Source organism: Ranitomeya variabilis, chromosome 3 (genome assembly GCF_051348905.1).
Source record: "Ranitomeya variabilis isolate aRanVar5 chromosome 3, aRanVar5.hap1, whole genome shotgun sequence".
Lineage (NCBI taxonomy): Eukaryota > Metazoa > Chordata > Amphibia > Anura > Dendrobatidae > Ranitomeya > Ranitomeya variabilis.
The window spans coordinates 31,299,488-31,327,057 of NC_135234.1; the positions used below are offsets into that span (position 1 = coordinate 31,299,488).

General features: G+C 44.3%; 1 protein-coding gene across 2 annotated transcripts; it reads right to left on the reverse strand.

The window, feature by feature from the left end:
• Positions 1 to 877: 877 nt before the first annotated feature.
• CHAF1B (chromatin assembly factor 1 subunit B) lies at positions 878 to 18,543 on the reverse strand. Of its 2 annotated transcripts, none has more exons than XM_077293889.1 (14): positions 18,364 to 18,543; positions 14,602 to 14,725; positions 14,267 to 14,399; positions 12,795 to 12,924; positions 12,024 to 12,127; positions 10,452 to 10,548; positions 9,025 to 9,112; positions 8,818 to 8,911; positions 7,950 to 8,019; positions 7,087 to 7,175; positions 4,725 to 4,887; positions 4,056 to 4,448; positions 3,827 to 3,924; positions 878 to 2,549 (listed from the first exon to the last, which is right to left on the reverse strand). In XM_077293889.1, exons 2-14 carry the CDS (start codon positions 14,722 to 14,724, stop codon positions 2,428 to 2,430), a joined length of 1,704 nt encoding a protein of 567 aa, XP_077150004.1. In that variant the 5' UTR covers position 14,725; positions 18,364 to 18,543; the 3' UTR covers positions 878 to 2,427. The 2 variants fall into 2 exon arrangements, with proteins under 2 accessions (XP_077150004.1, XP_077150005.1); XM_077293890.1 differs by lacking the exon at positions 18,364 to 18,543 and adding an exon at positions 18,261 to 18,353.
• Positions 18,544 to 27,570: the final 9,027 nt, after the last annotated feature.

Here is a 27,570-nt window from a genome sequence, read left to right on the forward strand (position 1 = left end):
TCTACACCACTCTAAACGCTTGGAAACATTTGTCATTGAGAGCAGCGGTTTTCTAATTGCAGCTCTTCCGCAGAATCCAGATTTGTGCAGCTCCCGACTAACAGTTTTCGTGGAAACTGGGTTCTGTAGGTGTTCATTGAGCTCAGCAGTCATTTTCGGAGCCGTGGTCTTGCGATCTTCTCACAATTCGCTTTAGATTCCGATGGTCTCTCTCAGTTGACTTGGACTTTCGGCCGGACCTGTGCTTTGCTGCGGACGTTTTTCCTTCTCTTTCAAACGCAGTCATTACTTTGGAGACAGTACCTCTTAACATGCCAAGCATTCGGGCACTTTCTGTTACACTAGCGCCTGCCATACAAGCACCAACAATTTGGCCTCTTTGAAAATCTGAGGTCTGCCATTGGTATCAGGTTCTCATCAACGTTCTTACAATTATGCAAAACAAACAGTTAAATTACATACACATATCACATAACACAAATAATCAACTACTAAACATTACCATATGTCACGGTTTGCATGTTTATCACATGTTCGACGATTATGATGCCAAAACGTTAGGTGTTTCCATTATTTTATCCAACCCCTGTATATCACACATATATCTTCTATTCAAATAATTTTTTATGGGATTGCACTCGTCCATTTTTACAGCAGATGAGTATGAGCCTTAATAGGTACATTATGCATTAGCAAATCTGCAGCAGCAGAGTATATAGAGGATGCGTCCCATGCAATGCAGTATATAGAGGACCTGTCTCATGTGGTGTAGTATATAGAGGATGTGTCCCATGCGTTGCAGTATATAGAGCATCGTGCAGACACGGCATCCTCACATTTGCCTCCTTCCTCCCCAGATTATGTGAACACAATGATGAAAACAACAAGTTTAATTATATTTATTTTTAGAATTCAAAGTAACAAAATCTGCCTGAAATCACAAAAATACACAACATGTGTAGGAAAAATGTACAAAACACGACAGTGAATGTTACAAGCAGAAATATAATTATATAACAATACTAACACTGCAATCAGAACAGGAAGGTCCAACTCACAGGATGTGAAAAGTATCGGCTAGACGACAAGTCAGGCCATGTTTACATAGCGCAGCTGCCATGGGAACTGTAAGGATACGTTCACACGGACGGATTTTTCAATGCAGATTTTTTTTTCCTGTGCTTCTTTGGCAAATCCAAACTTTCCATTTCTTTCTGGTTTTACCTTTTACATTGCAGGGACCGAGGTTCCGCAGTGAAGTGACAGTGGAGGACTTATATTGTCACTTTCCGCTGCTTTAGGATGAGACTTGATAAAAACCCACTGACTTTGTAAAGGCCCCATTTTTGGAAATCACAAAGTCCGAGCAAGTCCTGCGGACAGGCGATAACTCACTGTTCTGTTAATAGAATCAATGAAATGCGCACAGGCCTGAAAAGCCAGGATGTAAAGCAGATGACAACTTTCTAATATTTTGTAAAAACATCCTTGCAGATTAATCTTACATCTACAGTTTTCTTTTTCTGATACAGTGCTGCAAATCCACTGTGTGTGTATTATAGCTACCTACAGTCACCAGTAGGGGGAGCTCACTGTGTCTACACTGAACTCAATATCACTATGCAGACAGCTCCCTCTAGTGGTGGCTACAGATAACAGATATTTACAGTAAGTAATAAGTTATAAAGTAGCCACTGTTGATAGACTGGTGGAGCTCCGACCTCAGGAGAGCGTCGGCCATGTCTGTCGTCCATTGTGCCGAAATATAAATCAATGCTACCTGCTTCACAGACAAAACTCATGCAGGTGAATGTCACCACCTACTTCACTAGTCTTTTTTTTCTTTGTTTAAATACTTCTCCTTTAAGTCGTTATTCTTGGTAATTGACAAGATATGAAGTCCTGAAACTGGCGAGATCAATCCTTCGAAATTTAAAGGGATATTCCATCTCCGCTCCTCCTTTCTACAGCTGTCCTATCCATTATAACAGGAGAGGTGACGATTACCACAGATAATCTCCTCACAAAGTGAAAGTGGAGATGGAATACCCCTTTAATTCTGTGTAACATATTTCAACCAACAGATAAAACATAGGGCAATAAGTCTGATACTAGTGCGGTGCACATCTCTATTAACCTGCTGGAGTTTGTGGAGGGAGAAGCAGTATTTCACTGTGTTTTATCGTCACTTTCTCAAAGCTGCATCGAAAGATATCGAGAAATGACAACGAGAAAGGGTTAAGCAAGTTGTAGGAAAATCCGTCTCAGACATATGTGGGTGACCTGAGAGAGACAGTGTGAAAATGGACAAAGTCTATAGTTGATGGCCGAGCGTCCACTGATGTGTAAGTATCCGTCGGATATCCGTCCTGCACTGATCGCGGAGGAGCGCGCAGACAAGACAGTCACAATTCCAGTGAGACTTTCCTACTTTGCTGGATCCGCGCTGGTGCCGGGAGTTTCATCATCTTTCACACTGCACGTGGACTCAGTTTTCAGTCGCTTTGACTCTGGGGGTTTACAGCTGGAGTCTTGAACCGGTGAGTTTTCTGAAAGGCAAAAAAAAAAAAAAAAGTATTTTAAATGTAAAAATAAACCAAGTGAGGAGGGGATCCATTGTTACAGTGGTCAGGAAATGGGGAAAAAAATATCAATCGGATGGGGTCATCTGGAGAAAATAAATCTTGGTATTTAGAAAAGATCAGCCCAGGAGAGCGGCACTCACAGCGGAGTACGGATGCAAAAGAAAGGCCTTCTACTGAATCTGTACTCCGCTTCCAAGGAGCAACCGGTGGGAGTGTTATGAAGCGGACCCCCACAACAATCTGCTCAGAATTGTAGGACCTTAAAAATATATATATACACACAATTTTTTTGTGTGGTCTCCTCTGCAAATCTTGGTGGTAAATCTGATATGTGAGCAGTCCCCAGTTATATGGATTGTGATTTTAGGTGGGTAACTGCTGTACACTGTGATGGATTCGGGTGCCGAGGGACCATCAGTAACATGTAAATATCACATTACCCTCTCTGAAAAACGTGCCTATATTTCTATGCAATAATAAACGGGGTAGTTTGTTAAATGTTGATATTATGCCCTTGTCTGTACGTTGTGAAACAAGTTTTGAGCCATCTACTTCTCATATTGGTGGTGTGAAAAGCCCATCAATGCAAGGTGGGCCCACCGGAGGATCCTCCTGCTCTCCTGTGGGACAGTCTGAGCCTAGCTGTACATGTACAAGAACTGAGCTGCTTAGTTTACAGTTTTGATCAAACTTGCATAAGCCCACCACCACCAGGTTTGTATACGGCCGTGCATCCTTATCCCCTTCACTTTCCCTGACAATTTTAACTACATCAAAGTTGGATCCTATCTCTTCCCTCGTTCACTTAAGGCTTGACAGAGTGGTAAGTCAACAGGATTCGGGTCACCTTGTTGCTTTTGGACTGGTATACTTATCCTAAAGGGTTTCCGGATTCCTACAAAGTGAATACGACTCCTGAAGTCTCATGAACACATTGCTTATTTTTTCCTTGAAAACGAAATTCTTTATGTCAATTCTTTCAGCGTTTTTGCTACAGATTTCACCCTTACTAATGAAAGGGAGAAAGTATGAAACAAATCAAAAACGAGGCAAAAACACACGGATTTAACCCAAACTGAAGCTGCAGCGGATTGGTCCATGTGTTTCTATAACCGCTATCAATTCATGGACTGGGATGAAAACTTGACGATCGAGACCCTTCTGTCTGCACTTCCGTGTCTGATGTCCATATTATTATGGAGGTGGTGTGGAATATTAATTCATAAGCCGGTATTACTCACCACTGCTACCGGGCTCCAGTCGGCTGGGCCTGGGGGACTCCGGAGGGGTCTGCTCTACGTTTGGTGAATTTGTCTTTACAGGAATCAGATTAATTCTCCTAAGGAGGGAAAAAAAATAATCAATGAGAGGAGCAAAAAAAAAAGAACAAGTAGTGACAGAAGTCTCGTATTCTGGTCGTGCGGACATGTAAGATGCGGCCACCTGTATGGATCACTCAGAGGCCCTCACCTGGGGCTGGGTGTGGTGGGCTTGCTCCAGGCTTCCAGGGTGTTCAGGGTAATTCTTCTAGTCTGACCAGCTTTATTTTGAGATGCCTTCCTTTCCTCAGATGTGGGGGTCGCAGGGATAATGTTTATTGCCAGCGGTGTTGTGGGATTTTTGGAGGAAGACTGTTTGCTTTGCATAGGAGTGGACGGATTAGACTGCTCGCCCGCTCGTGATATCGGGGATGATACCTTCCTGCCTTGTGATCTCCGGACCTTCTTTTCTGAGGCAGAAGGAGTACTTAACACTAACGCAGGTTTCTCTTTCAGTGGAACTCCGAGTTCTCCGTCATCAAAAGATACAAATGAGCAGTAGCCGTCGGTGGAGGAGATGGACAGGAACGATCCATCGCTGGACCTGCCACGTAACAAAAAAGAAACAAAACAGAATAATGAGTAGTCTTAATGGCGATATCGTGGACAGCTGTTACTTTTGGGGGTTTTTTTTTGCACAAAACTACAGGGGTTTACAGAGAGGGGGTCACAGTCACTAACGGCATCTAAAGCGTCTTCATTCCCCGGCATTAGCATGACGGAAATCTGCTGAGCATGCAACAAGGCGAGTTTGGGGAGCATCGATAAATTACTTTTAGCATAGTCCTAGAAGCTTCCATGTAGGATGCTACGATCTTACCAGGATATGTCGCTCAGGGTGTGATAATGCACATTGGAAATGTAACCAAAGGGGAAAAGCTGCTGCGTGTCGTAGAAAATCACAGCGTCTTCTGAGGCAACGGCGAACACCATGCGGTAAGGCAGTGAGACCAGACTCTGCTGGGGAACCTCTCCGTTAGCATCTGGAAAAGGACAAATCCTCCTTCATTAGGTCAGAATCCCCCTCTATTCGCCAGAACAGAAAGCTACAAACCCAGCTCTTCTGGTCACAGTAAAATATCTGTCCAGAGCAATAATAGCAACACACAGCGCCATGAATATTTACACGAGGACCTGTAGAAAAAGGCCGTGTTCTCATTATATAGAAGTGCTAAACGTGCTCATGGGCCAGATGGAATACCATCTACTGCACTATTCTCTCTCGCTACGATACATGTATATTATGGAGGACACCACCGAATGTTCACCTCCTCGCTGACTTCTCAGGCCGCCCCTCTGCGCGTTTCATGCTGTCTTTTCCTCTTTATTCTGTCGTACAGTGGTGTATCCCTGGCCTAGTCACTATAGGCCAGAACTTCTGAGCATATTCACGCCCTGAAAGTCAATGTGTGTTACAAGGTAGCGATGTTGTTGCGCCCTTAGGGTATGTCAACACGTATAAGTAACCTCTGCGGATTTTTCCGCACCTGTTTTGAGAAATCCGCAGGTAAAAAGCACTGTGTTTTATCTGCGGATTTCCAGCGGTTTTTGTGCGGATTCCACCTGCGGATTCCTATTATGGAGCAGGTGTAAACCGCTGTGGAATCTGCACAAACAATGAACATGCTGCGGAATAAACAATGCAGCGTTTCCGCACGGTATTTTCCGCAGCATGTGCACTGCGGATTTTGTTTTCCATAGGTTTACATGGTACTGTAAACTCATGGAAAACAGCTGCAAATCCGCAGCAAACTCTGCAACGTGTGCACATACCCTTATAATGTGCAGTGACTTCCAGGGCATGGATGTAACCGGTAGTCCTAGCCTATAAGGAAGAGATCAGCGATACGGAGCATGAAAAAGTAAAAGGAGACAGGAAGGAGTGCGGTAAGCGGTATGGGTAGGCGTGCAGCGAGGAGCAGAACGGCCGGGAAGGAGGGCCGCGAGGAGCGGGACGGCCGGGAAGGGCGGCCGCGAGGAGCGGAACGGCTGGGAAGGAGGGCCGCTTGGAGCGGAAGCAGAACGGCCGGGAAGGAGGGCCGCGAGGAGCGGATGCAGAACGGCCAGGAAGGAGGGCCGCGAGGAGCGGATGCAGAACGGCCGGGAAGGAGGGCCGCGAGGAGCGGATGCAGAACGGCCGGGAAGGAGGGCCGCGAGGAGCGGATGCAGAACGGCCGGGAAGGAGGGCCGCGAGGAGCGGATGCAGAACGGCCGGGAAGGAGGGCCGCGAGGAGCGGATGCAGAACGGCCGGGAAGGAGGGCCGCGAGGAGCGGATGCAGAACGGCCAGGAAGGAGGGCCGCGAGGAGCGGATGCAGAACGGCCGGGAAGGAGGGCCGCGAGGAGCGGATGCAGAACGGCCGGGAAGGAGGGCCGCGAGGAGCGGATGCAGAACGGCCGGGAAGGAGGGCCGCGAGGAGCGGATGCAGAACGGCCGGGAAGGAGGGCTGCGAGGAGCGGATGCAGAACGGCCGGGAAGGAGGGCCGCGAGGAGCGGATGCAGAACGGCCGGGAAGGAGGGCCGCGAGGAGCGGATGCAGAACGGCCGGGAAGGAGGGCCGCGAGGAGCGGAACGGCCGGGAAGGAGGGCCGTGAGGAGCGGAAGCGGAACGGCCGGGAAGGAGGGCCGCGAGGAGCGGACGCGAAACGGCCGGGAAGGAGGGCCGCGAGGAGCGGAACGGCCGGGAAGGAGGGCCGTGAGGAGCGGAAGCGGAACGGCCGGGAAGGAGGGCCGCGAGGAGCGGAAGCAGAACGGCGGGAAGGAGGGCCGCGAGGAGCGGAAGCAGAAAGGCCGGGAAGGAGGGCCGCGAGGAGTGGAACGGCCGGGAAGGAGGGCCGTGAGGAGCGGAAGCGGAACGGCCGGGAAGGAGGGCCTCGAGGAGCGGAAGCAGAACGGCCGCGAAGGAGGGCCGCGAGGACCAAAGTGGCTGAACAGGTGAGCGCTGAGTATTTGCTTTGTTTCAAAAACCTGAAATTCTTATCTATGAGTAGCACATAAGTTGGATGTTCCTAAGCCAAGGTTTGCCTGCATGTGTTAAATAATTTAAAAAAAAAAAAAAAAACATATGGTAACTCCCAGTCCTGGGTTTAGAAGAAACCCACCGCTGCTTTCATGTCACTGATATATCCTGAATAGTGTATTAATTCAAGCACAACACAAATGTGAGGATTACGATACGTCACCTTTAGCCGTCGCTCTTAACTCAAAGAAGACAGGGCAACATCGAACAGCAAGTGTGGCCTTTCCTGGGCACGGGAGATGAGCTATGGGCCTGAAAACATATTATACATAAATTGTAATTAATAAAAATAATTAAAATGACATCGATAGAAAAAATGCATTAAATTTATAGATATATTATTTTTGGTTGTCTTAACTTCTTAACTTAGATCAGTTACACAATTTTCTTAAATGACCAATAGAGGGAGAAAAAAAAAAAAGAATCCCTGCCATTAATGTCAGGGTATGTGCACACGTAGAAAGGAGCTCTGCGGATTTTTCCGCAGCGGATTTCAGAAATCCACAGGTAAAAGGCACTGCAGATTTTTTACCTGCGGATTTACCGTGGTTTTTATGTGGATTTTGTGTATTCCATCTGCGGTTTTACACCTGCGGATTCCTATTATGGAGCAGGTGTAAACCGCTGCGGAATCCGCACAAAGAATTGACCTGCTGCGGAATGTAACCCGCAGTGTTTCCGCGCGGTTTTTTCCGCAGCATGGGCACTGCGGATTGTGTTTTCAATAGGTTTACATTGTACTGTAAACGAATGGAAAGCTGCTGCGGATTCGCAGCAAAATCCGCAACGTGTGCACATAGCCTCAGGGTTATTATCAGATATTTAAAATTTGCATCACTGTCTAAGAGTTTGCGGAATCCCCTGTCCCTGAATTCCCTTGTAACTTCAATCAGAATGCAGAAGCTGGAGGCAGAGATCCCAGGCCCACGCTCATCAGTAGCAGGAACTTCCTCCTGACCATCAGTAGACTGTTCATGGACAATATATAACTTTAGTAAATTGTACATTTAATAGTCGAGCACTTACCTCTTCAGACCCTTCCTAGAGAACACGTATGTTGTGTTAACAAGCGACTCTCCGACCTCCACAAATCCAGCTTAAGATTGGGAAATCACAACAAGCATTAGGGTTAGAAACGTCTGTAACACTTGCATACAAGACCACCGCTGCATTCCAGTAGGCAATAACTGTGGGTCCCAGAGGACAGTGACTGATCAATCTAGCATTTGTCACCTGTGGAGGGACTGTAAGCAGATTTCCCAATACAAGCTGCAGACATTAATAGCTCTCAGCTGCGGAGAGCTCATGAGTGCAAGTGTATGCAGTCTCCCCTCTCCATGCCTGACGTCTAGCTGCAGAGTCTACTGAGCTGTGTGGGATTACAGCAGCAGGGAGGACACTGAGGAGCAGCCAATGAGGATATGCGGGTGCAGATTCAGCAATAGCAGAGAGGAGGGACACTGAGGAGCAGCCAATGATATGCGGGTGCAGATTCAGCAATAGCAGAGAGGAGGGACGCTGAGGAGCAGCCAATCAGGATATGTGGGTGCAGATCTAGCAACATCAGGGAGGAGAGACGCTGAGGAGCAGCCAATCAGGATATGTGGGTGCAGCTTCAGAAACATCAGGGAGGATGGACGCTGAGGAGCAGATTGAGTTAAGCTCATGAATACACTTGGTCTTGAGCTCTTCCAGTCTGTTGCTGCACTCAAATGTTTAAACAGGATTTATATTTCCAGTGTAACATTGACTTTCACGCCAAATATATCAGACACATCAGGTCTAATGGTTCTATTTACTAAGGTATGCAGCTTACAATGTAAAATCTACTGATAGACTCTGCAGGGCAAAGAATATACAAATCTTCGCAAAGGAATAGTTTGAAGAAACAAACCTGGGGTGAGGAGGAGAGACCCATCAGGTGTGAAAGTCAGCCTCCTAAAGAAAGATTTCATACTATCATCATGATACATCCGGTATGTTTTAGCCTGCAAGTGAGAAAAATTCATAAATTTCAGAGCCTAAATTATAGATTCACAAATCTCTATTAAAACATAGCGGAGAAACAACGTTCACTAAAAAATAAAAATGATTAGCGTACCTCTCCCTCAGGAGTGGGGATAGCGGACATCATCTTGCTGACGTTGAAGGCGACTCTCTTGGTTTCGGTCCTGTAGACTCTCATCACTCTGCGCACACAATATAAACTGGTTGTATATTTCAATACAAGTCTAAACTTGCAGAATGTTAGTTTTATTAATTGTGAATTATCAGAGAAGTACAACATGCACTAATAAAGTAAACCGCTCTCGCTCATAAATTGCATCATTCCTGCCATTAAATGTGACAGAAATGCCACGGAGACTCCAAACAGTCCACAAATGGCACTTACAGTATCTATACGGCTGCATGCACAGATCTTCGTAAAATCACCAAATTTTTTTTTTTTTTTATAGATTTAAAGTGATATAGATCAGTAAACATAAAGAAAAAGTGTCTGAATCCTTAAAGGGTTAAATTACTTCCATATCCTTACAGATGTTCGTGGCTAGCAGTCCGATTCATAGCGGATTTACCGTGGTTTTTGTGCGGATTCCACTGCGGTTTTACATTATGGAGCAGGTGTAAAACCGCTGCGGATTCCGCACAAAGAATTGACATGCTGCGGAATGTAAACCGCTGCGTTTCCACGTGTTTTTTTTTTCCACAGCATGGGCACAGCTTTTTCGGTTTCCCATAGTTTTACATTGTACTGTAAACTCATGGGAAACTGCTGCGGATCCACAGCAAAATCCGCATTGTGTGCACTGGGTGAGTATAATCTAATGTCTTTTTCTCCTCTTTCAGGTAACATCGGCGGCTTATCTACAGAATGCTGTAGATAAGCCCCTGATGACAGTGAGCTTACCTCACCATTGATTTTGGGGGTGACAGGTTCCCTTTAATAAGTCACAATTGATAAAATCGGCCCAAAACATCTGAAAACTACAAATTCTGAAAACATAAAAGAAATACAGCAAAATAAGAAAAAAGGAGTAAATTAAGAGACATTTGTGGCAAAAGAAAAACAGGCTAAAAAATAAAGAAAAATAGCCTGTAAATGCAATAATGAAGTGGGCCCTAAAACTTTTCATCCAGTTCCTATAAAGTCCAACTAGTTCTACTCCATTAATTCTGCGGCTGCAATAAGAAAGCTAAGATTATGGGATATGTAGTCCTCTGCCATAATGAAATATGCACTGGCTTCCCTGATTCAACAAAGCTTTTATGACAAAACTGGCATAAAAAGCTTTGAAAAGTGGGAAAAAAAAATTAGCAATAAGAGGCTGCTCAAAAAAGTTTTGTAAGTTAACGGTTTAATGTAATTTTCATCTAACTGGAGGAGCTTGGGCGGGATGGGGGCATAGCCATTTCTGCTTGTCAAATTCATGATGGGAGACGGCGTTCCTTACGCCTGAAACCTTACTCCAGTCACTCCTGACTGGAGTAAGATATGAGGCTCACAGTACAGTACGTAGCAAGTCTCACCGGTCACAGCTCAGCGTGGCGATGTACTGTCCTAGAGGGTCCCAGGTGACTCCCTGCACGTAGCTCTTATGCTCATTAAATATACCGATTTTCTGACCTAAAAAGGAGAGAAGTTCACATTATAGACGAGTCACCCGCTCTTATTCCAGAGGATACCACTTACTGACGGGTGAAATCCATGCAGGCTGTAGAATCTATGTACACTATTTCACAGCTCACACATTCTTGTAGAGATTAGTGATGAGCGAGCGTGCTGGGTTAAGGTGTTATCCGCCATGCTCGGGTGCTAACCGAGTGTCTTTGGTGTGCTCGAATACTATGTCCGAGTCTAGTGATGAGTGAGTGATGGTTGCTCGGGTGGTCTCCGAGTGTTTGTGACTGCTCGGAGATTTAGTTTTTGTTGATGCAGCTGCATGATATACAGCTGCTAGCCAGCCTGAGTACATGTGGAGGTTGCCTGGTTGCTAGGGAATCCCCACATGTAATCAAGCTGTCTAGTAGCTGCAAATCATGCAGCTGCGGCAAGGAAAACTAAATCTCCGAGCAGTCACAAATACTTGGGAGATCACCCGAGCGTGCTTGAGAAAACCCGAGCAACGAGTAGACTCGCTCATCACTATTCGAGTCCCGACGGCTGCATGTCTCGTGGCTGTTCAACAGGTGTTAACACATGCAGGGATTGCCTGTTTGTTAGGCAATCCCTTGCATGAGTTGAGGTTGTCGAATAGCAGCGAGACATGCAGCCGCGAACATATATTTTGAGCACGCTGAAGATACTCTTAGCACCAGAGTATGTTCGCTCATCCCTAGTAGAGATCCTTCTACATCGTCTATACCCAGTGATCAAGTAAAGAGCGGCTCTCCCATAATGGGTTGTAACATAAGGATAAGGGCTCATCTGTACCAGTTTTTTTTGGGTCAATATGGAGGAAATTATTTTCCCTTTATGGACTATCCTTAAAGGGATGCACTAAAGTCAATCTAAATTTAATTCTAAATACCTATTTAGTGCCATAAACTAAGGGGGTGTCTCTGACTTTCTCCAGCAAGAAGGGGTCATCCTGGGACTCCTGCAGCCAAGTTATGAAGGAGCTATACAACATCTTCTGAAGGTTCTGTAGGAACTTGGACCACTGCAGTCAATCAGTGGCTGCAGCAGTCACCTGACAATGTACCTTCCCACTCACCACAAGAGGAAGTCAGGAGACGAGTCGAGAATACCAGCAGCAGTATGGAATTTTTGCAATACGATGACTCCATTTTTAAAATATGACAAAGCAGTGGACGTCCCCTTTATGGTCAGCAATCAATGTGTTATTCAAAGGGGCAGCAGAACTCAGTGTATTCCTGCAGCTTCTCGAATGCAGTCCTAACACAGCTACATACCCAAGACAGTGAATGTCAAGCTCTTCTACTTGTTGCGTAGAACCAATCCCAAATTAATAGTCTATCCTACATATTATTAAGAAAAAAAAAAGTTTCATGGGTGGCGACGATAACCCGGAAGAATTGTTTGAGATGTTTAAAATCTATTTAAAAATACAAAATAGCAAAAGGCAAATGTAACCCCACCTTTAACTATATCCCACATAATTGCTGAATTATCCACAGATGCAGACACCATGAAGTTGCTGTCCTGCGTCCAGCTAATGTCGTACACATCTTCCAAGTGACCCCTGCAAAAATGCAAAAATAAATATTTAGATTTTGCCTTTCCGGTGGTTGTCTGCCAACATAAAAACGCGGGAAGGTTGAAAGAAAACTCAATATATTTTCTAGCAACTAAGGGCTAATAAACAATTCATAACACAGATAATAATCTTTGTTTTTATACAGTGCTAACATTTTCTGCAGCGCTTTACAGTTTGCACACATTATCATCCCCGCCCCCACAGCTCACAATCTAAATTCCCTATCAGTATGTCTTTGAAATGTGGGAGGAAACCGGAGAACCCGGGGGAAACCCACACAAACACGGAGAGAACATACAAGGCTAACCACTGAGCTACCGAGCTGCCCCACACATATAGGATAGTGTTCAAAACAATATAATAAAATATTTATTTGCCCAACCTAACTCCGATTTCAGATGGAGACGCAGAGAGGAGGATGCGACTTCTGATATTTAGACTCCTGCAAAGTCATGATGTCACGATAGATTTTATCACACAACATCATTATGACATTGAGGGGGGCTTAAAAATCATAGGAAGTGTCCAGGACACCGGCATTCGAGTGCTAGATGAGGACATCGGATCAGTGTTGTACAAATCCTTTTTTTTTTTTTTTGCTCAACTCTAGCAAAAGACATTGATAATTGGATGCTGCCCTAAAACCAGATACCTTAGAGACTTAAAGACAGTCCAGTTTTCCTTGTTCAGCTCAGTTTCTTCTTCGTCATTAAAAGGAGTGGATAAAGGAGTGGATTCCAGTTCTTTGCTTTCGCTGAGTTTCCATAATAAGATGACGGCATCTGCGCAATAAAAGGAAAACATATTCCAGTTATCAGGAACCCAAAACATCTGACTGAACTTGGAAACCAGAACCCTCGATTACCTGGAAATTCAGGGCAGTTTGTAGCTCAAGTATAGGACAGTTTTAAGAAATCTAGTCCCTACGCAAACATTTTTAATCCCATCACGACATATGATGTAAACTTAAGTCATACGTCATGTCTCTGCCTTTGATGGGGACTCACAAGCCAAGCTCACATCTTTCTCCGCACATGATATGTGATCACGAGGCGCTGATGGGTTGTAATGACAGCTGGGGGGTCTGCTGATGACCCTCGTGCCTTTCATTACGATCCTCCTGCAAACACCGACCTGTGGCTGGCGTTCATAGGAGATCGTGATTTTCACTATATACAGCAGCACTGATGCAGATGATTGTGGCTGCAAGTTCCCTAAGGGGACTATGAAATACAAGAAAAAGTGAAGAGGAAGAAAAAAAAAAAAAAAAAAAAGTAAAAAACTAAATGTTCAAATACCTCCAATTTTGCTAAATTAAAAATAAAGCAATGAAAAATTAAAAATACACATTTGGTATTCCTGCGACCGTAAAAGTCTGAGCAAAAATCTATAATAAATGAATCTGTTAAGGTCATGATGTTGTTGGGGGGGGGGGGGGGGGGTGTTTGTGTGAGGGAGGCCAAAATAGGTTTTTTTTTCCCCCCATCACCACATTGTAATAAACAGCGATCAAAACATTGTATCAGTAAAAAAGTCAGCTCAGGTTGCCAAAAAATAAGCTCTCACCCAAACCCATATATCGAAAATTGAAAACATTACGGGTCTCAAAAAACGGTGACACAAGCATTTGGTTTTTTTTTACAGTTTCCGATTTAAAAAAACAAAAACAAAAAACAAACCAAAGCTATACATGTTTGATATCTATGCAATCGTACCAATCTGGAGAAGTATATTACCAGGTCAGTTTCATTATATAGTGAACTTGGAAAATAAACCCCCCAAAACAAAATTTGGAAGGAGAGGAAAAAACAAGAACAAACAAACAAAAAGAAAATCCCCATGTGATGAACGTCAAACTCGAACATTTTACTCGTATAGGTAAAATCATTCTGGTGCCACAGTCCTGACCACTATAACAGTCTGGAGAGTCGAAGGAATCCATCAAAGACAAAGAAAGTGATAATGCCGGCTTTGCTCCTGCTGATAACAGGGAACAATAGACAAGCAACAGAACTGAAAAAACATATTTAGGTCTTTTGACAATTTTAGCTACATTCAAGAAACCAATGATTGTTTCAATCCACCCGGTGCTGACCGTAGACAAACTGTAAATGAAAACCTTACCATCTCCACCCGATGCCAAAACCTCCCCGTTGGGAGAGAATCGCACGACGTTGACGGCCTTGGTGTGACGGGTGAGGCTGGCTAAGAACTCAACCATGGCTTTCCCCTTTTCATTTTTCTCCACTTTCCATAGCTGGAAAAAAGTCAATTGGGCAGAAAAATTATTAAGTCGTACAGATGTGAGACCCACTCAGGAAAATTATCACCCACAATATATACTGTGACGCTGGCACCGTTAAGATGAGTAAACTACTTTGCCCGGTTCACCAAGAGAAACCATTTGCCTTCTTCTGGTGGTCTTCGTCAGCATTCGTCGTCCCACCCAATAAACGTACCCGCACTGCAGTGTCCACCCCGGCGGAGGCCAGTCTGTTAATTTTGCTGTTGCCATGCTGAAAATCCACGCTGTAAACCGGCTCACGGTTGTGCCAGGAAATTTCACACGTGATGACTTTCATTCTTGATACAAAGAACAAACAGATTATCAAACTGGCCATCCAAAAATGTCATTGATTCAGCCATATTGTAAAATTATCACATTCGGTCCCTACCCAGTACTAATGGTGGGACCACAGGGAGCATTATAGGGACATATCAATTTTTATTCAGCTAGTTCTAAATGGGCCCTCTCAGCAATAAATGTCTATAAAATGAAAAATTGCTAAACATATATGGTAATTCTGAATTATTTTAGCAGTTTCTGTGCTCTTATCAGAAGACCAGATCCCGAATCGAGAAGTCACTATAAGTGATGAGTGAACGTGCCGGGATAAGGTGTTTTCTGATTATGCTTGTGTGCCAACCGAGAGGCTTCGGTGTGCTCAAAAAATATGTTCGAGTCCCCGCGGCTGCATGTCTCATGGCTGTACGACCGTCGCCACACATGCAGGGATTGTCTAAGAAACAGGCAATCCCTGCATGTGTTGCGCCTGTCGAACGAATGTGGGGACTCGAACATATTATTTGAGCACGCCAGACACCCGGTTAGCACCCGACCATGGTCGTTCATCACTAGCAACTATACGATGTGATCCAGTCCCCATAAGCCTCTGCCGAAAATGAGGACGGCAGTTGTCCCCACCTTTTGATGGCGAGTTTAGATCAAGAGACCTGAGGTCCTTGTGGGATTCGTGGTCTGCGCTCGGACAGAAGCTCTGTTGTGTGAAGGTCGTCTCAGATCACCACCGGCCATACCACTCCCCACTACACATGAAATATTCACGTGTTCTTAATGGGGAGAAAGCAGCTAACAAAAAGCTTTGTCTTATTTCACATAAGGACAAAACATTAGGCATGGGGATATAATCAATATGCCTGATCTTTGCATCTCCCAAAAACTGCTGTCAAAGGAAACAGCCCAATATCCATGAGGTAGTTGAATAGTTGAGACTTATCATACGTGTACGAGCACAAAGTCTATAAGACATCATCAGGGTAGAAGATTGGTGCAGAAGGGGATCTCATGGATTGGGGAACTGGTTTTTGCACACATCCAGTCCAGTCGATTTATGTAAATAAATATAATTTTAACAACCTTCTGACATGGCATACTTCTGATCAGTGGGGGGGGGAAGGTCCAAGTGCTAAAAGTTGCTCAAATGGTGGGACAGAAGCTCTGAGCTTTTTTGTGCCCCTTTGTCTTCTACTCTGTGATCACAGCATACGGATTCATAGGAAGTCTATACATCCGTATCATCTCTCCACGTAAAGGCAAGGTGCGGACGAGCTTATTTGTTGTCAGCCGGAAAAAAATAAGATCAATAATGAAAATGACACTCTGAACAGAGTTTGATCCAATTCTCTCAGATGAACAGAAAATGGAGTAAAAAAAATAAATTTCTCCATCGCGTCAGTCTGTGGAAATCATCCGAGTGCAGTCCGACGCTTCCCACGCACTCATTGACTTGCATGGCCGAATGCAATCCGGATAAGTGATCAGACTCGGGCATGCAGCCATGTTTTCCTCCGAGGTAAGAAAAAATTGCACATGTGCACGGTCCCATAGAATAACATTAATCCGGGCGAGATCTGATATTTTGTCGGATCACACTTGGGCCAATAATACTTTTGTCTGCACAAGCCCTAATAGATCGCACTTTGCCTCCAGCACCCAATCATAAGTTCTAACATCGCACAAGTTTAATGAAATTGTGAATTCCACAACTTTCTGCTTAACTAGACTCTCTTTGCTGTTGGTGAATGAGCATGCTCTCGATTACGTTGTTGCACTGTGGACTGGACACGGATACATTTTAACAATTGAGTGACAATGTCTCGAGTCACAGAGCATCAGATATATCCTGAATCACCACAGCTCTCAGTATCTTTAGTGATAAAATAAATAGTAGCATGTCCACATCAAAATATTATCTGCATCCGGTCACTACACACGATGGCGGCTGTAGTCCCTCCCCACGAGCAGCGGCGTCATGGAGGATATAACTTCATTTTCTCCCTGCAGCTGCTCACATCTAATCACTACACGTGATGGCAGCTGTAATCCCTGCCTGCGAGCAGCAGCACGGAGGATGTAACTTTATTTTCTCCCTGCAGCTGCTCACTACACGCGATGGCGGCTGTAATCCCTCCCCACGAGCAGCGGCGTCAGGGAGGATATAACTTCATTTTCTCCCTGCAGCTGCTGACATCTGATCACTACACGCGATGGCAGCTGCAATCCCTCCATGCGAGCAGCGGCACGGAAGATGTAACTTTATTTTCTCCCTGCAGCTGCTCACATCTGATCACTACACGCGATGGCGGCTGTAATCCCTCCCCACGAGCAGCGGCGTCAGGGAGGATATAACTTCATTTTCTCCCTGCAGCTGCTGCTCTAGATAACTGTGTGCACAGGGTTTATGCCTATTACCCTGCAGATTACTCGTATATCTGCAGGTCAGCAGCATTTCTGGAGGCCACAGGTTGCCACCACCTTTATGTCATAAATTTTGGATTTTTGAAATATAATTAACGGGGCTTCCATGAAAAAAAAAAAAGTTAGGCATTAATGTTTTTAAAATAACAAAGGACATGATGGTCTCCCGTCAGCCCCCGGGAATTCAGTGCAGCCACACAGGAGATCTGCAGTAACTAGAGGTGGACAGGAGCTGCTAAAGCAATGGATTGGCTGCAGCGTTCAGGTGACTGGAGGAGCGAGTGATTGACATCCCGCCAGTGCAGGGCTCCACAGCAGCGCGCACAGGTATAACAGACGGGGAGCAGTATTATTTCCCCCCAGAATCAGAGCAGCCCTGTAATCTCATGACATAACTAATACGGCACACGCCTGGTACCAGTGCGCATCAAGCCCGGGGGGGACGCCAATAGCGTGACACAGCCGGCGCCTGCCTGCTCTGATCTCAGCCGGTTATTTACTGGCGATCACCGACAGCTGCGTCTACATGGCGCCATCGCAGGTGTGGGAGATCACATGGGTCGTCATTACTGAAGGAGTGTGCTGAAAGGACGTCAGCTGCCATCTTAGTCCTCACATTGAGGGGGGGATAAAGTTTTGACTTTTGGAAGAAATGAGGGGGGGGGGTTAACTAAATTGGTTGCAGCGGGAAGGGGTTAAATAGTGATTCCCTGCAGTCCTATGTAAATCTATGGAAATGTTATGTCAAAAAATAGGATTAGTCGTCCTGATGGATAAAACGCAGCAACTGATCAGCCAACATTACTCTGAGCAGGAGGAGGCTGGGAGTTGTAGTCCATGGTGTAATTTACAGGAGGAAGAGGTGACAGTGCTGCAGTCAGGGAGGAAAACACACAAATTTATATATATATATATATATATATATATATATATATATATATATATTTATATATATATATATATATATATATATATACATACATACATATACATACATACATACACACATACATACATAATATATAGCTCCTCACATACATTGTGTTTATATACTTATTACATACACACATCTCCTCACATAAGTGTATATATACACACATTATATATCTCCTCACATACATGTATATCTCTCTCTATAGTACACAAACAGCGCTGCCCGGTGATCCCCGCACACTACATCCCTCCATGTCCCTGCCCGGTGCCGGGAGAGCGCGGTTCTTACCTCTCCGCCTGAGGTTTGACTGCAGACACTTTCCCGCCCGCGCTCTCTGTCCCGTCACCTGGAGTCTCGGAGGCTGCAGCGCCACCTGGCGGCGGGGAGGGAGCAGTGCGGCCGCCTGGTGAGCAGAGGAGGAATCTGCGGCTGCTGCTTGTGGAGAGTGAGAAGAGCTGATTCCAGGGAGACGTCAGAGAATAGTATTACCCCCAGACCAGCACCCAGATATACAGCACCTCCCCCCAAACCGCAGAGTGCCCCCATATACAGTGCAAACCGCAGAGTGCCCCCATATACAGTGAAAACCACTTTGTTTACATAGTCATGAAAATACAGAAAAATCTTTAAATGAGAAGGTGTCCAAACGTTTGGTCTGTACTGTATATAGCAGTTAAACTGGAGCACGAGTTATGTTGAGATCCGACATTAGGAGCTGGTGAGCAGGGTTGCCATCCGTCCAGGATAGTCCATAAACAATAGGGCACTTTTTGCCTTGCCCATAAAAAAAAGTGTAGGGTGTCCGTGATTTTATTTTTAAGCTGAAGAAATTTATACAGATTTTGAATGTAATTATCATTTTGCAGTTTACTGAGAATGCAGCTAACGTCTTTATATCAGAGTTAGGGGACGCAGATGTGTATCACCTATAATCATAATGATTTATTATGCTTTTGCTTTTGATTTTTATTATGCTTTTGCAATGTGTGAAAAAAATGTGTAAAAAATATTGTCTGTGTGTGATTTTTTGATAGGATATCTAGAAAAAATGCTGCTGATAAGGAACATATCACCTATTGAAGCCCTTTGAAGAGGCTACAAAACAACTGTGGAACCAACAAATTTTTCCTCCACATATTTATCCTGGGAAAAAAAACACCAAAATGGAAAAGGGGATTGAGGAAGAACAGCAACTTGCACATGTTCCTTGCTGCTCTGTCCCAGTTGAGGACCCTCAAGGTGTATGTTACATGCTGCAGGATGTGGAAGAAAGGAGGAGCAGCAGCATGTGGATGTGGAGGGGACACCAAGTTGACACAGACATAGGACAAGTCTGACAGAGTTAGAATGATGAGGACGGCGACCATGTCAACTAACCGTCATAGAGGGGTAATAAAAGTGAACCAAAAGGGCCCTCAGTCATGCTGGCCAGCATAACAAGTTGTATACTGGAGTCATGGTGGGATGACATGCATACTGTTACCCTCAAGAAAAGGGATGACTATTGGATGATTCTTTTAGCTCTTTGCTACAAAATGGGGGAATTTTTTTCCTGTTTCTGAAATGGGAGTCCAAATTGACTTTTTACCAGCTTTCCTGTTTAGCAAAGCATTCACCAAGCGGATGCTTGCCGACTGTACGACTAACCAGAAGACCTCTATCTGCAAACCCAATGCTCCTCATCTGTGTTAGGGCTACAACAACTAGCTGAGGCAGCAACATCTACAGTATATTTGACACGATGGACCATGTTTCATCTGCCATAGCACCAGCCTGACACAGTTCAGCAGTGACGCGCCGACTGAACAACCAGGTTCAGTCGTACCTAAGCCGTGTTCTTTCTCAGGCAGATACCTCAAGCCTCCATCCCATGGACTTTGACACAGCAGACTGAACCAGTGGCAAGAACGGTCCCAGATTTATATGGGTATAGTGTCACGCGTAGACTCTTCTGTAATGTCAGAGAAGGTATTCGGCAAAGCCCGTGGCTGTCACACTCAAGTGGACCAAATTATCCACCGTAGGTGTGGAAAACCTTGCATTAGTAAAAGTGAATCAGGGAGTCTAAGGTGGAAGGTTGTTCTTGTGGAGAGGGTCACGCTGGCATGAGAAAAGTTACAAAAATTTGCAAATAGTCTCTTCAGAGAGGACAAGGACCTTAACTCTAGTGCAGCCTATAGGATGTAGAAACCTTAAAAATCAATATTGATCCTGGAGCGAGCCTTGCCACGTGACTTTGGCCATGGATTATTGCAGAGTTATTAGGTAAGAGAGTATTTTGACCATACCAGAATTTTTATGTAGATTTTCCAACTTCAAGCTATATAAAAGGGAATGTTTATTGGAGGAAGCAAATCAGGCGATGTGTATTTGTGTAATGAGGGGGTGCAGCCTAAGGATATAACACCCTTTATCAGGGGGTGCAAAATGGGAGAATTAACGGACTAAAAAGTAAAAAAATTGTTAAAAGTCTCACAGAGAGATGCAGAACTCTTGAGATTGCTAAGATATTGGGGCACAAACAATGAACTATCAAAAGTTTAGTAGCAAATCGTCAACAGGTTTGAGAAAGAAAAAATCCTTTCGGCGGGAAGTAATTTCATTACCGTCTTCACTAATATTTATCCCAGTTTACTTACATCCAGTAGTTTACTTATTTGGTATCCTGGAAGTGGATACTGAATAATTCTACCAATCCAAAATATTGATTTGCCAGCAAGGTAGTCGTGGTAATGAATAATAATAAAAATTAACTTTTAATGATAATATTATTAAAAATCTAGTTAAAGACAAGAACAACAAACCGACATAAACAACTGGAAGACACCCAATAAACCCAATTAATTACTGGTAAGTATGGGCATAAAATATTGCTTAATCAAATCCTAATTATCCCTTGGAGGATAACTTGATCTATACTTGATTATCTCTAAGCAATATAAGAAAAGTGCTCTTTTTATCATGCTGATTCTCACTGAACCATGTGTAAATCATACCAGATGTCTACAAATAACTACAGATGTCCGATATCGCCCTGCACAGGCCTTATGTATAATGCATCTGTAACACACTGCTAGATATATAGCCGCATGATGATTTCAAAAAAAGCATCTATAAAAAGGAACAATCTCACCCGGTTCTTATGTTAGACAGACTCTCCCGGTCTTGAGAGATGCTCCATACAATTCCTCTGTTTGTCCGTAGATGGGGGATGGACGTGCACACCATCAAACTTTCAACCCACCAGACCGGTCCTCAACTCGAGGTAATTGTTAACCCCCTGGCCTCCCGACGCGTTTCCTTTCATCATCAGGGGAGGATTAAATAAACTGCCAACTCGGGGAGAAGGTGATTTCCTCACAAGGAATAAGCAACCTTCCTATTTAGATTCATCTTGCGGTCTGCTGCCGCTCCTGTCTCCACAATTTATCCAAAACAAACCATCTCTTCATTTCCGGAATCCGGGCTCCACGTGCGTTCCTTCCAAGAGACGCCATGTAGGATCAGACATCCGCTGACCACGTCACACATACGCCCCTTTCCTACGTCATCCCTGCACGCCTGTGTGCATATGCGTTCCAGGCGGCCAAAATATGTCTCACTTCCGGTGTGCAGAGCCGGGTGTAAAAAAGCATATTCTCCCCGCTACCTCACTTCCGGTGTGCAGGGCCGGGTGTACTGAAAAATACTTTCCCCGCTGCAACTTCGATATCCCGGAACCTAAACTCCGCAGCATATCTCACTATTCGTGGGGATTACCCACAGAGCTACAAATTATGCCCTTTTTTTTTTTTTTTTTTTTTTTTTTTTTTTTTTTTTTTTTTTTGTGTGCAAACACAAGGAAAAGAAGAGGAGGAAAAAAAAAGGATACCATATTTATAAGCTTAATACATTAAGCTAAAATTAGATTTTCAAAATCAATTTTGACACTACTATAATTATCCTACAACCTCAACAAGTGAGGGAGGATAAAAAAACATGTACTATATCCGGCTAGGACCAATAAAACACGGCTTGCATGGATATGAAGGAAGGATAGGTACAACTGTATTGTAGTATGTGCACAGTTTTTCCTCCTCTTCTTTTCCTTGTGTTTGCACACAAAAAAAAAAAAAAAAAAAAAAAAGGGCATAATTTGTAGCTCTGTGGGTAATCCCCACGAATAGTGAGATATGCTGCGGAGTTTAGGTTCCGGGATATCGAAGTTGCAGCGGGGAAAGTATTTTTCAGTACACCCGGCCCTGCACACCGGAAGTGAGGTAGCGGGGAGAATATGCTTTTTTACACCCGGCTCTGCACACCGGAAGTGAGACATATTTTGGCCGCCTGGAACGCATATGCACACAGGCGTGCAGGGATGACGTAGGAAAGGGGCGTATGTGTGACGTGGTCAGCGGATGTCTGATCCTACATGGCGTCTCTTGGAAGGAACGCACGTGGAGCCCGGATTCCGGAAATGAAGAGATGGTTTGTTTTGGATAAATTGTGGAGACAGGAGCGGCAGCAGACCGCAAGATGAATCTAAATAGGAAGGTTGCTTATTCCTTGTGAGGAAATCACCTTCTCCCCGAGTTGGCAGTTTATTTAATCCTCCCCTGATGATGAAAGGAAACGCGTCGGGAGGCCAGGGGGTTAACAATTACCTCGAGTTGAGGACCGGTCTGGTGGGTTGAAAGTTTGATGGTGTGCACGTCCATCCCCCATCTACGGACAAACAGAGGAATTGTATGGAGCATCTCTCAAGACCGGGAGAGTCTGTCTAACATAAGAACCGGGTGAGATTGTTCCTTTTTATAGATGCTTTTTTTGAAATCATCATGCGGCTATATATCTAGCAGTGTGTTACAGATGCATTATACATAAGGCCTGTGCAGGGCGATATCGGACATCTGTAGTTATTTGTAGACATCTGGTATGATTTACACATGGTTCAGTGAGAATCAGCATGATAAAAAGAGCACTTTTCTTATATTGCTTAGAGATAATCAAGTATAGATCAAGTTATCCTCCAAGGGATAATTAGGATTTGATTAAGCAATATTTTATGCCCATACTTACCAGTAATTAATTGGGTTTATTGGGTGTCTTCCAGTTGTTTATGTCGGTTTGTTGTTCTTGTCTTTAACTAGATTTTTAATAATATTATCATTAAAAGTTAATTTTTATTATTATTCATTACCACGACTACCTATCCTGGAAGTGGGAATATGGCGACACTATATTAAGATTTTCCTGCGGGAAACCTTTGGTGGGTAGCTTTTACCCTTCTCGTGGCTCTTGAGTTGGTCAATTCGATAATACTGTATCAAAATGAGGTTGTTTAGAGAAATATTTAAAGTCTGGGATTTTTGGAACTCACCCTATTTTACCATGTCAACACGCAGATAATAAAAGTAAAGTTGTCATATTAATAGTATATAAAAGATATAATAGTTCACACTTATTCTCAGCAGCAAAGCAAATCTCACATGGTTACATTAATCATTCTCGAATCTCAATAGAAGGTTGTTTTCGGCAACACAATAGTTTGTTTCTACTTTAGGATTAAGATTATAATCTTTTTGATACAGGTTATTCTGGGGATCTTTGAAATAACATCTTTCTGTTTCTTTTGCCCTATGAACCTTATGTATATTTGTGTTTGTGTAATGGACATTTTTATAAATAACTCTTCCTTCGAAAGATTTTTGCTTTATTAACATGGAAAAGTCACAAGGAGGAAATGTAACAATACATTATACAGTGACTATATAGGAAAGTTTATATTGATTTTATAAAGTTGTTTTTGTTTATAAAACGAATAAAAAAATAAATTTGAAAAGAATCAGACGTGAAGTGACCAGGAAGCCATTTTCCAGAGACACAGCCTCCCTGGAGGCCAGAAGTACAAGGCGTTCAGTGCTCAGAGACAAGACCGCGGTGAGGAGGCTGAGCCCGACCACTACTGAGCAAGACACAGAAGTACAAGGCGTTCAGTGCTCAGAGACAATACCGAGGTGAGGAGGCTGAACCCGACCACCACTGAGCAAGACACAGAAGTACAAGGTGTTCAGTGCTCAGAGACAAGACCGCGGTGAGGAGGCTGAGCCCGACCACTACTGAGCAAGACACAGAAGTACAAGGTGTTCAGTGCTCAGAGACAAGACCGCGGTGAGGAGGCTGAACCCGACCACCACTGAGCAAGACACAGAAGTACAAGGTGTTCAGTGCTCAGAGACAAGACCGCGGTGAGGAGGCTGAACCCGACCACCACTGAGCAAGACACAGAAGTACAAGGTGTTCAGTGCTCAGAGACAAGACCGCGGTGAGGAGGCTGAGCCCGACCACCACTGAGCAAGACACAGAAGTACAAGGTGTTCAGTGCTCAGAGACAAGACCGCGGTGAGGAGGCTGAACCCAACCACCACTGAGCAAGACACAGAAGTACAAGGTGTTCAGTGCTCAGAGACAAGACCGCGGTGAGGAGGCTGAACCCAACCACCACTGAGCAAGACACAGAAGTACAAGGTGTTCAGTGCTCAGAGACAAGACCGAGGTGAGGAGGCTGAGCCCGACCACCACTGAGCAAGACACAGAAGTACAAGGTGTTCAGTGCTCAGAGACAAGACCGCGGTGAGGAGGCTGAGCCCGACCACCACTGAGCAAGACACAGAAGTACAAGGTGTTCAGTGCTCAGAGACAAGACCGCGGTGAGGAGGCTGAACCCAACCACCACTGAGCAAGACACAGAAGTACAAGGTGTTCAGTGCTCAGAGACAAGACCTAGGTGAGGAGGCTGAACCCGACCACCACTGAGCAAGACACAGAAGTACAAGGTGTTCAGACACAGCCGAGGTGAGGAGGCTGAGGCCGACCACCACTGAGCAAGACACAGAAGTACAAGGTGATCAGACACAGCCGAGGTGAGGAGGCTGAGGCCGACCACCACTGAGCAAGACACAGAAGTACAAGGTGTTCAGTGCTCAGAGAAATGACTGAGGTGAGGAGGCTGAACCCGACCACCAATGAGCGAAACACAGAAGTGGAAACGTCAAGACTTGGCGAAAAAATATCCGAACACAGATTTTTTAAAAAACATTGTATGGACTGATGAGAGTAGCTCTTGGTGGTCTAGATGGACGGACATGTGGACAGGTCAGTAATGGGCACAGACCTCCACTTTAGACTCACAGCACTGTAGTTGTTCAAAAATAATAATAAAAAAATACAAATTGCCTAATAATTCTGCAGAGATCTGCCAGATCATCTGCCTGGCTGTTGTCTGCCTTCTACACTGTTCTGCTGTAGCCAAAGCCGATAGCCTATGCTCAGACGTTCATCTACTCACTGATAGTGATGAACAAACATGCTTGGACAAGGTGTTATCTAAGTATGCTCGAGTGCTAACCAAGTGACTTCGGCGTGCTCGAATAAAATGTTTGAGTTCCTGCGTCTGCATGTCTCACGGCTGTTTGCTAAAATAGGGAGTATACACACCGTGTATATATATATATATATATATATATACTGTGTATATATATATATATATATACACTCACCGGCCACTTTATTAGGTACACCATGCTAGTAACGGGTTGGACCCCCTTTTGCCTTCAGAACTGCCTCAATTCTTCGTGGCATAGATTCAACAAGGTGCTGGAAGCATTCCTCAGAGATTTTGGTCCATATTGACATGATGGCATCACACAGTTGCCGCAGATTTGTCGGCTGCACATCCCAAAGATGCTCCATACAAGGCAGGATGGATCCATGCTTTCATGTTGTTTACGCCAAATTCTGACCCTACCATCCGAATGTCGCAGCAGAAATCGAGACTCATCAGACCAAGCAACGTTTTTCCAATCTTCTACTGTCCAATTTCGATGAGCTTGTGCAAATTGTAGCCTCAGTTTCCTGTTCTTAGCTGAAAGGAGTGGTACCCGGTGTGGTCTTCTGCTGCTGTAGCCCATCTGCCTCAAAGTTCGACGCACTGTGCGTTCAGAGATGCTCTTAGGCCTACCTTGGTTGTAACGGGTGGCGATTTGAGTCACTGTTGCCTTTCTATCAGCTCGAACCAGTCTGCCCATTCTCCTCTGACCTCTGGCATCAACAAGGCATTTCCGCCCACAGAACTGCCGCTCACTGGATTTTTTTTCTTTTTCGGACCATTCTCTGTAAACCCTAGAGATGGTTGTGCGTGAAAATCCCAGTAGATCAGCAGTTTCTGAAATACTCAGACCAGCCCTTCTGGCACCAACAACCATGCCACGTTCAAAGGCACTCAAATCACCTTTCTTCCCTATACTGATGCTCGGTTTGAACTGCAGGAGATTGTCTTGACCATGTCTACATGCCTAAATGCACTGAGTTGCCGCCATGTGATTGGCTGATTAGAAATTAAGTGTTAACAAGAAGTTGGACAGGTGTACCTAATAAAGTGGCCGGTGAGTGTATATTTTACAACTGGTTATAAAGTGATTGCTTCTTCACTTTAAAAAAGGCTAGCCTGTTCCTGCCCCTTATAATGAGGGATAATTTTTAGACGGGTTTATAAAAATGGCTTTCTTGTTGTTTAATACTTTTGACACTAGAAAACCGTTTGCAGATCTCAAAAGAATATTTTTTTTTTCACTCTCAGTTGAGAAGCCATTACTTCTTCACTTTCAAATCAGCTACCCTGATCCTGCTCCCTAAATAAAAGTCATAATTTTTGGACAGCTTGAGAAAAAGCTTCTTCATTTAGCAAAGAAAAAAAAAAGCTCTTGATACTCCTCAAACACAGATCATTTTTTCATCATTCCACCATGTGAAAAAGCCACTGCTTCTTCCGTTTGCATTGCCCTGTGCATAAAACACCAGCAAGTCAGGCATCAGGTGCCCCCCCCCCCCCAAAAAAAAAAGAAGAATTTCTTTTTATAATTTTTTTTACAATTAAAGTAACCTAAAATGTCTGCAGTGTGTTAAATAGGCTTTTGGTTACCATTTCTTTTTTAATATTCAGACAGGCTGAGGTCGCTAGAACATTAATAAAGGCGGTATTTGTATCGAAGAGCTCAAAACAGGTTCAATAAGTTCTAGTACACCTCAGGGTTATACACATTCTCCAGGCAACTAGAGGCCTTTTACAAATTGATTCACAGCTAATCAATTTTTTTTTAATTTAGCAAAGCTGGCTCATTTTAATTTCTAATATTGCTGTACAGCAGAGCTGTTTTTGGTACTTGATAAATTCGTATTTGTCTGGCTGCAGATATCTTCCCCTAGGGGAAACTCACTGCATTAAGACTGAAGTCTGAGGGAGCTGAATACACCTGTCTGCAGAGACCTACAGCTAGTGGTGGCCCATTGCAAAATTTGATTTAGCTGTGTCTTTGGTCCTGTTCACAACATGTTTTAAGCCTGTGTTTGACAGTTATGTGTTGGGAGTTTTCCTGATAAATATTACATCTATCTTTCCGGTGTGTACGCCAGGAGTTTTCCCAGCCTATTTGCCAAGCATAGGGGCATAAACATCTC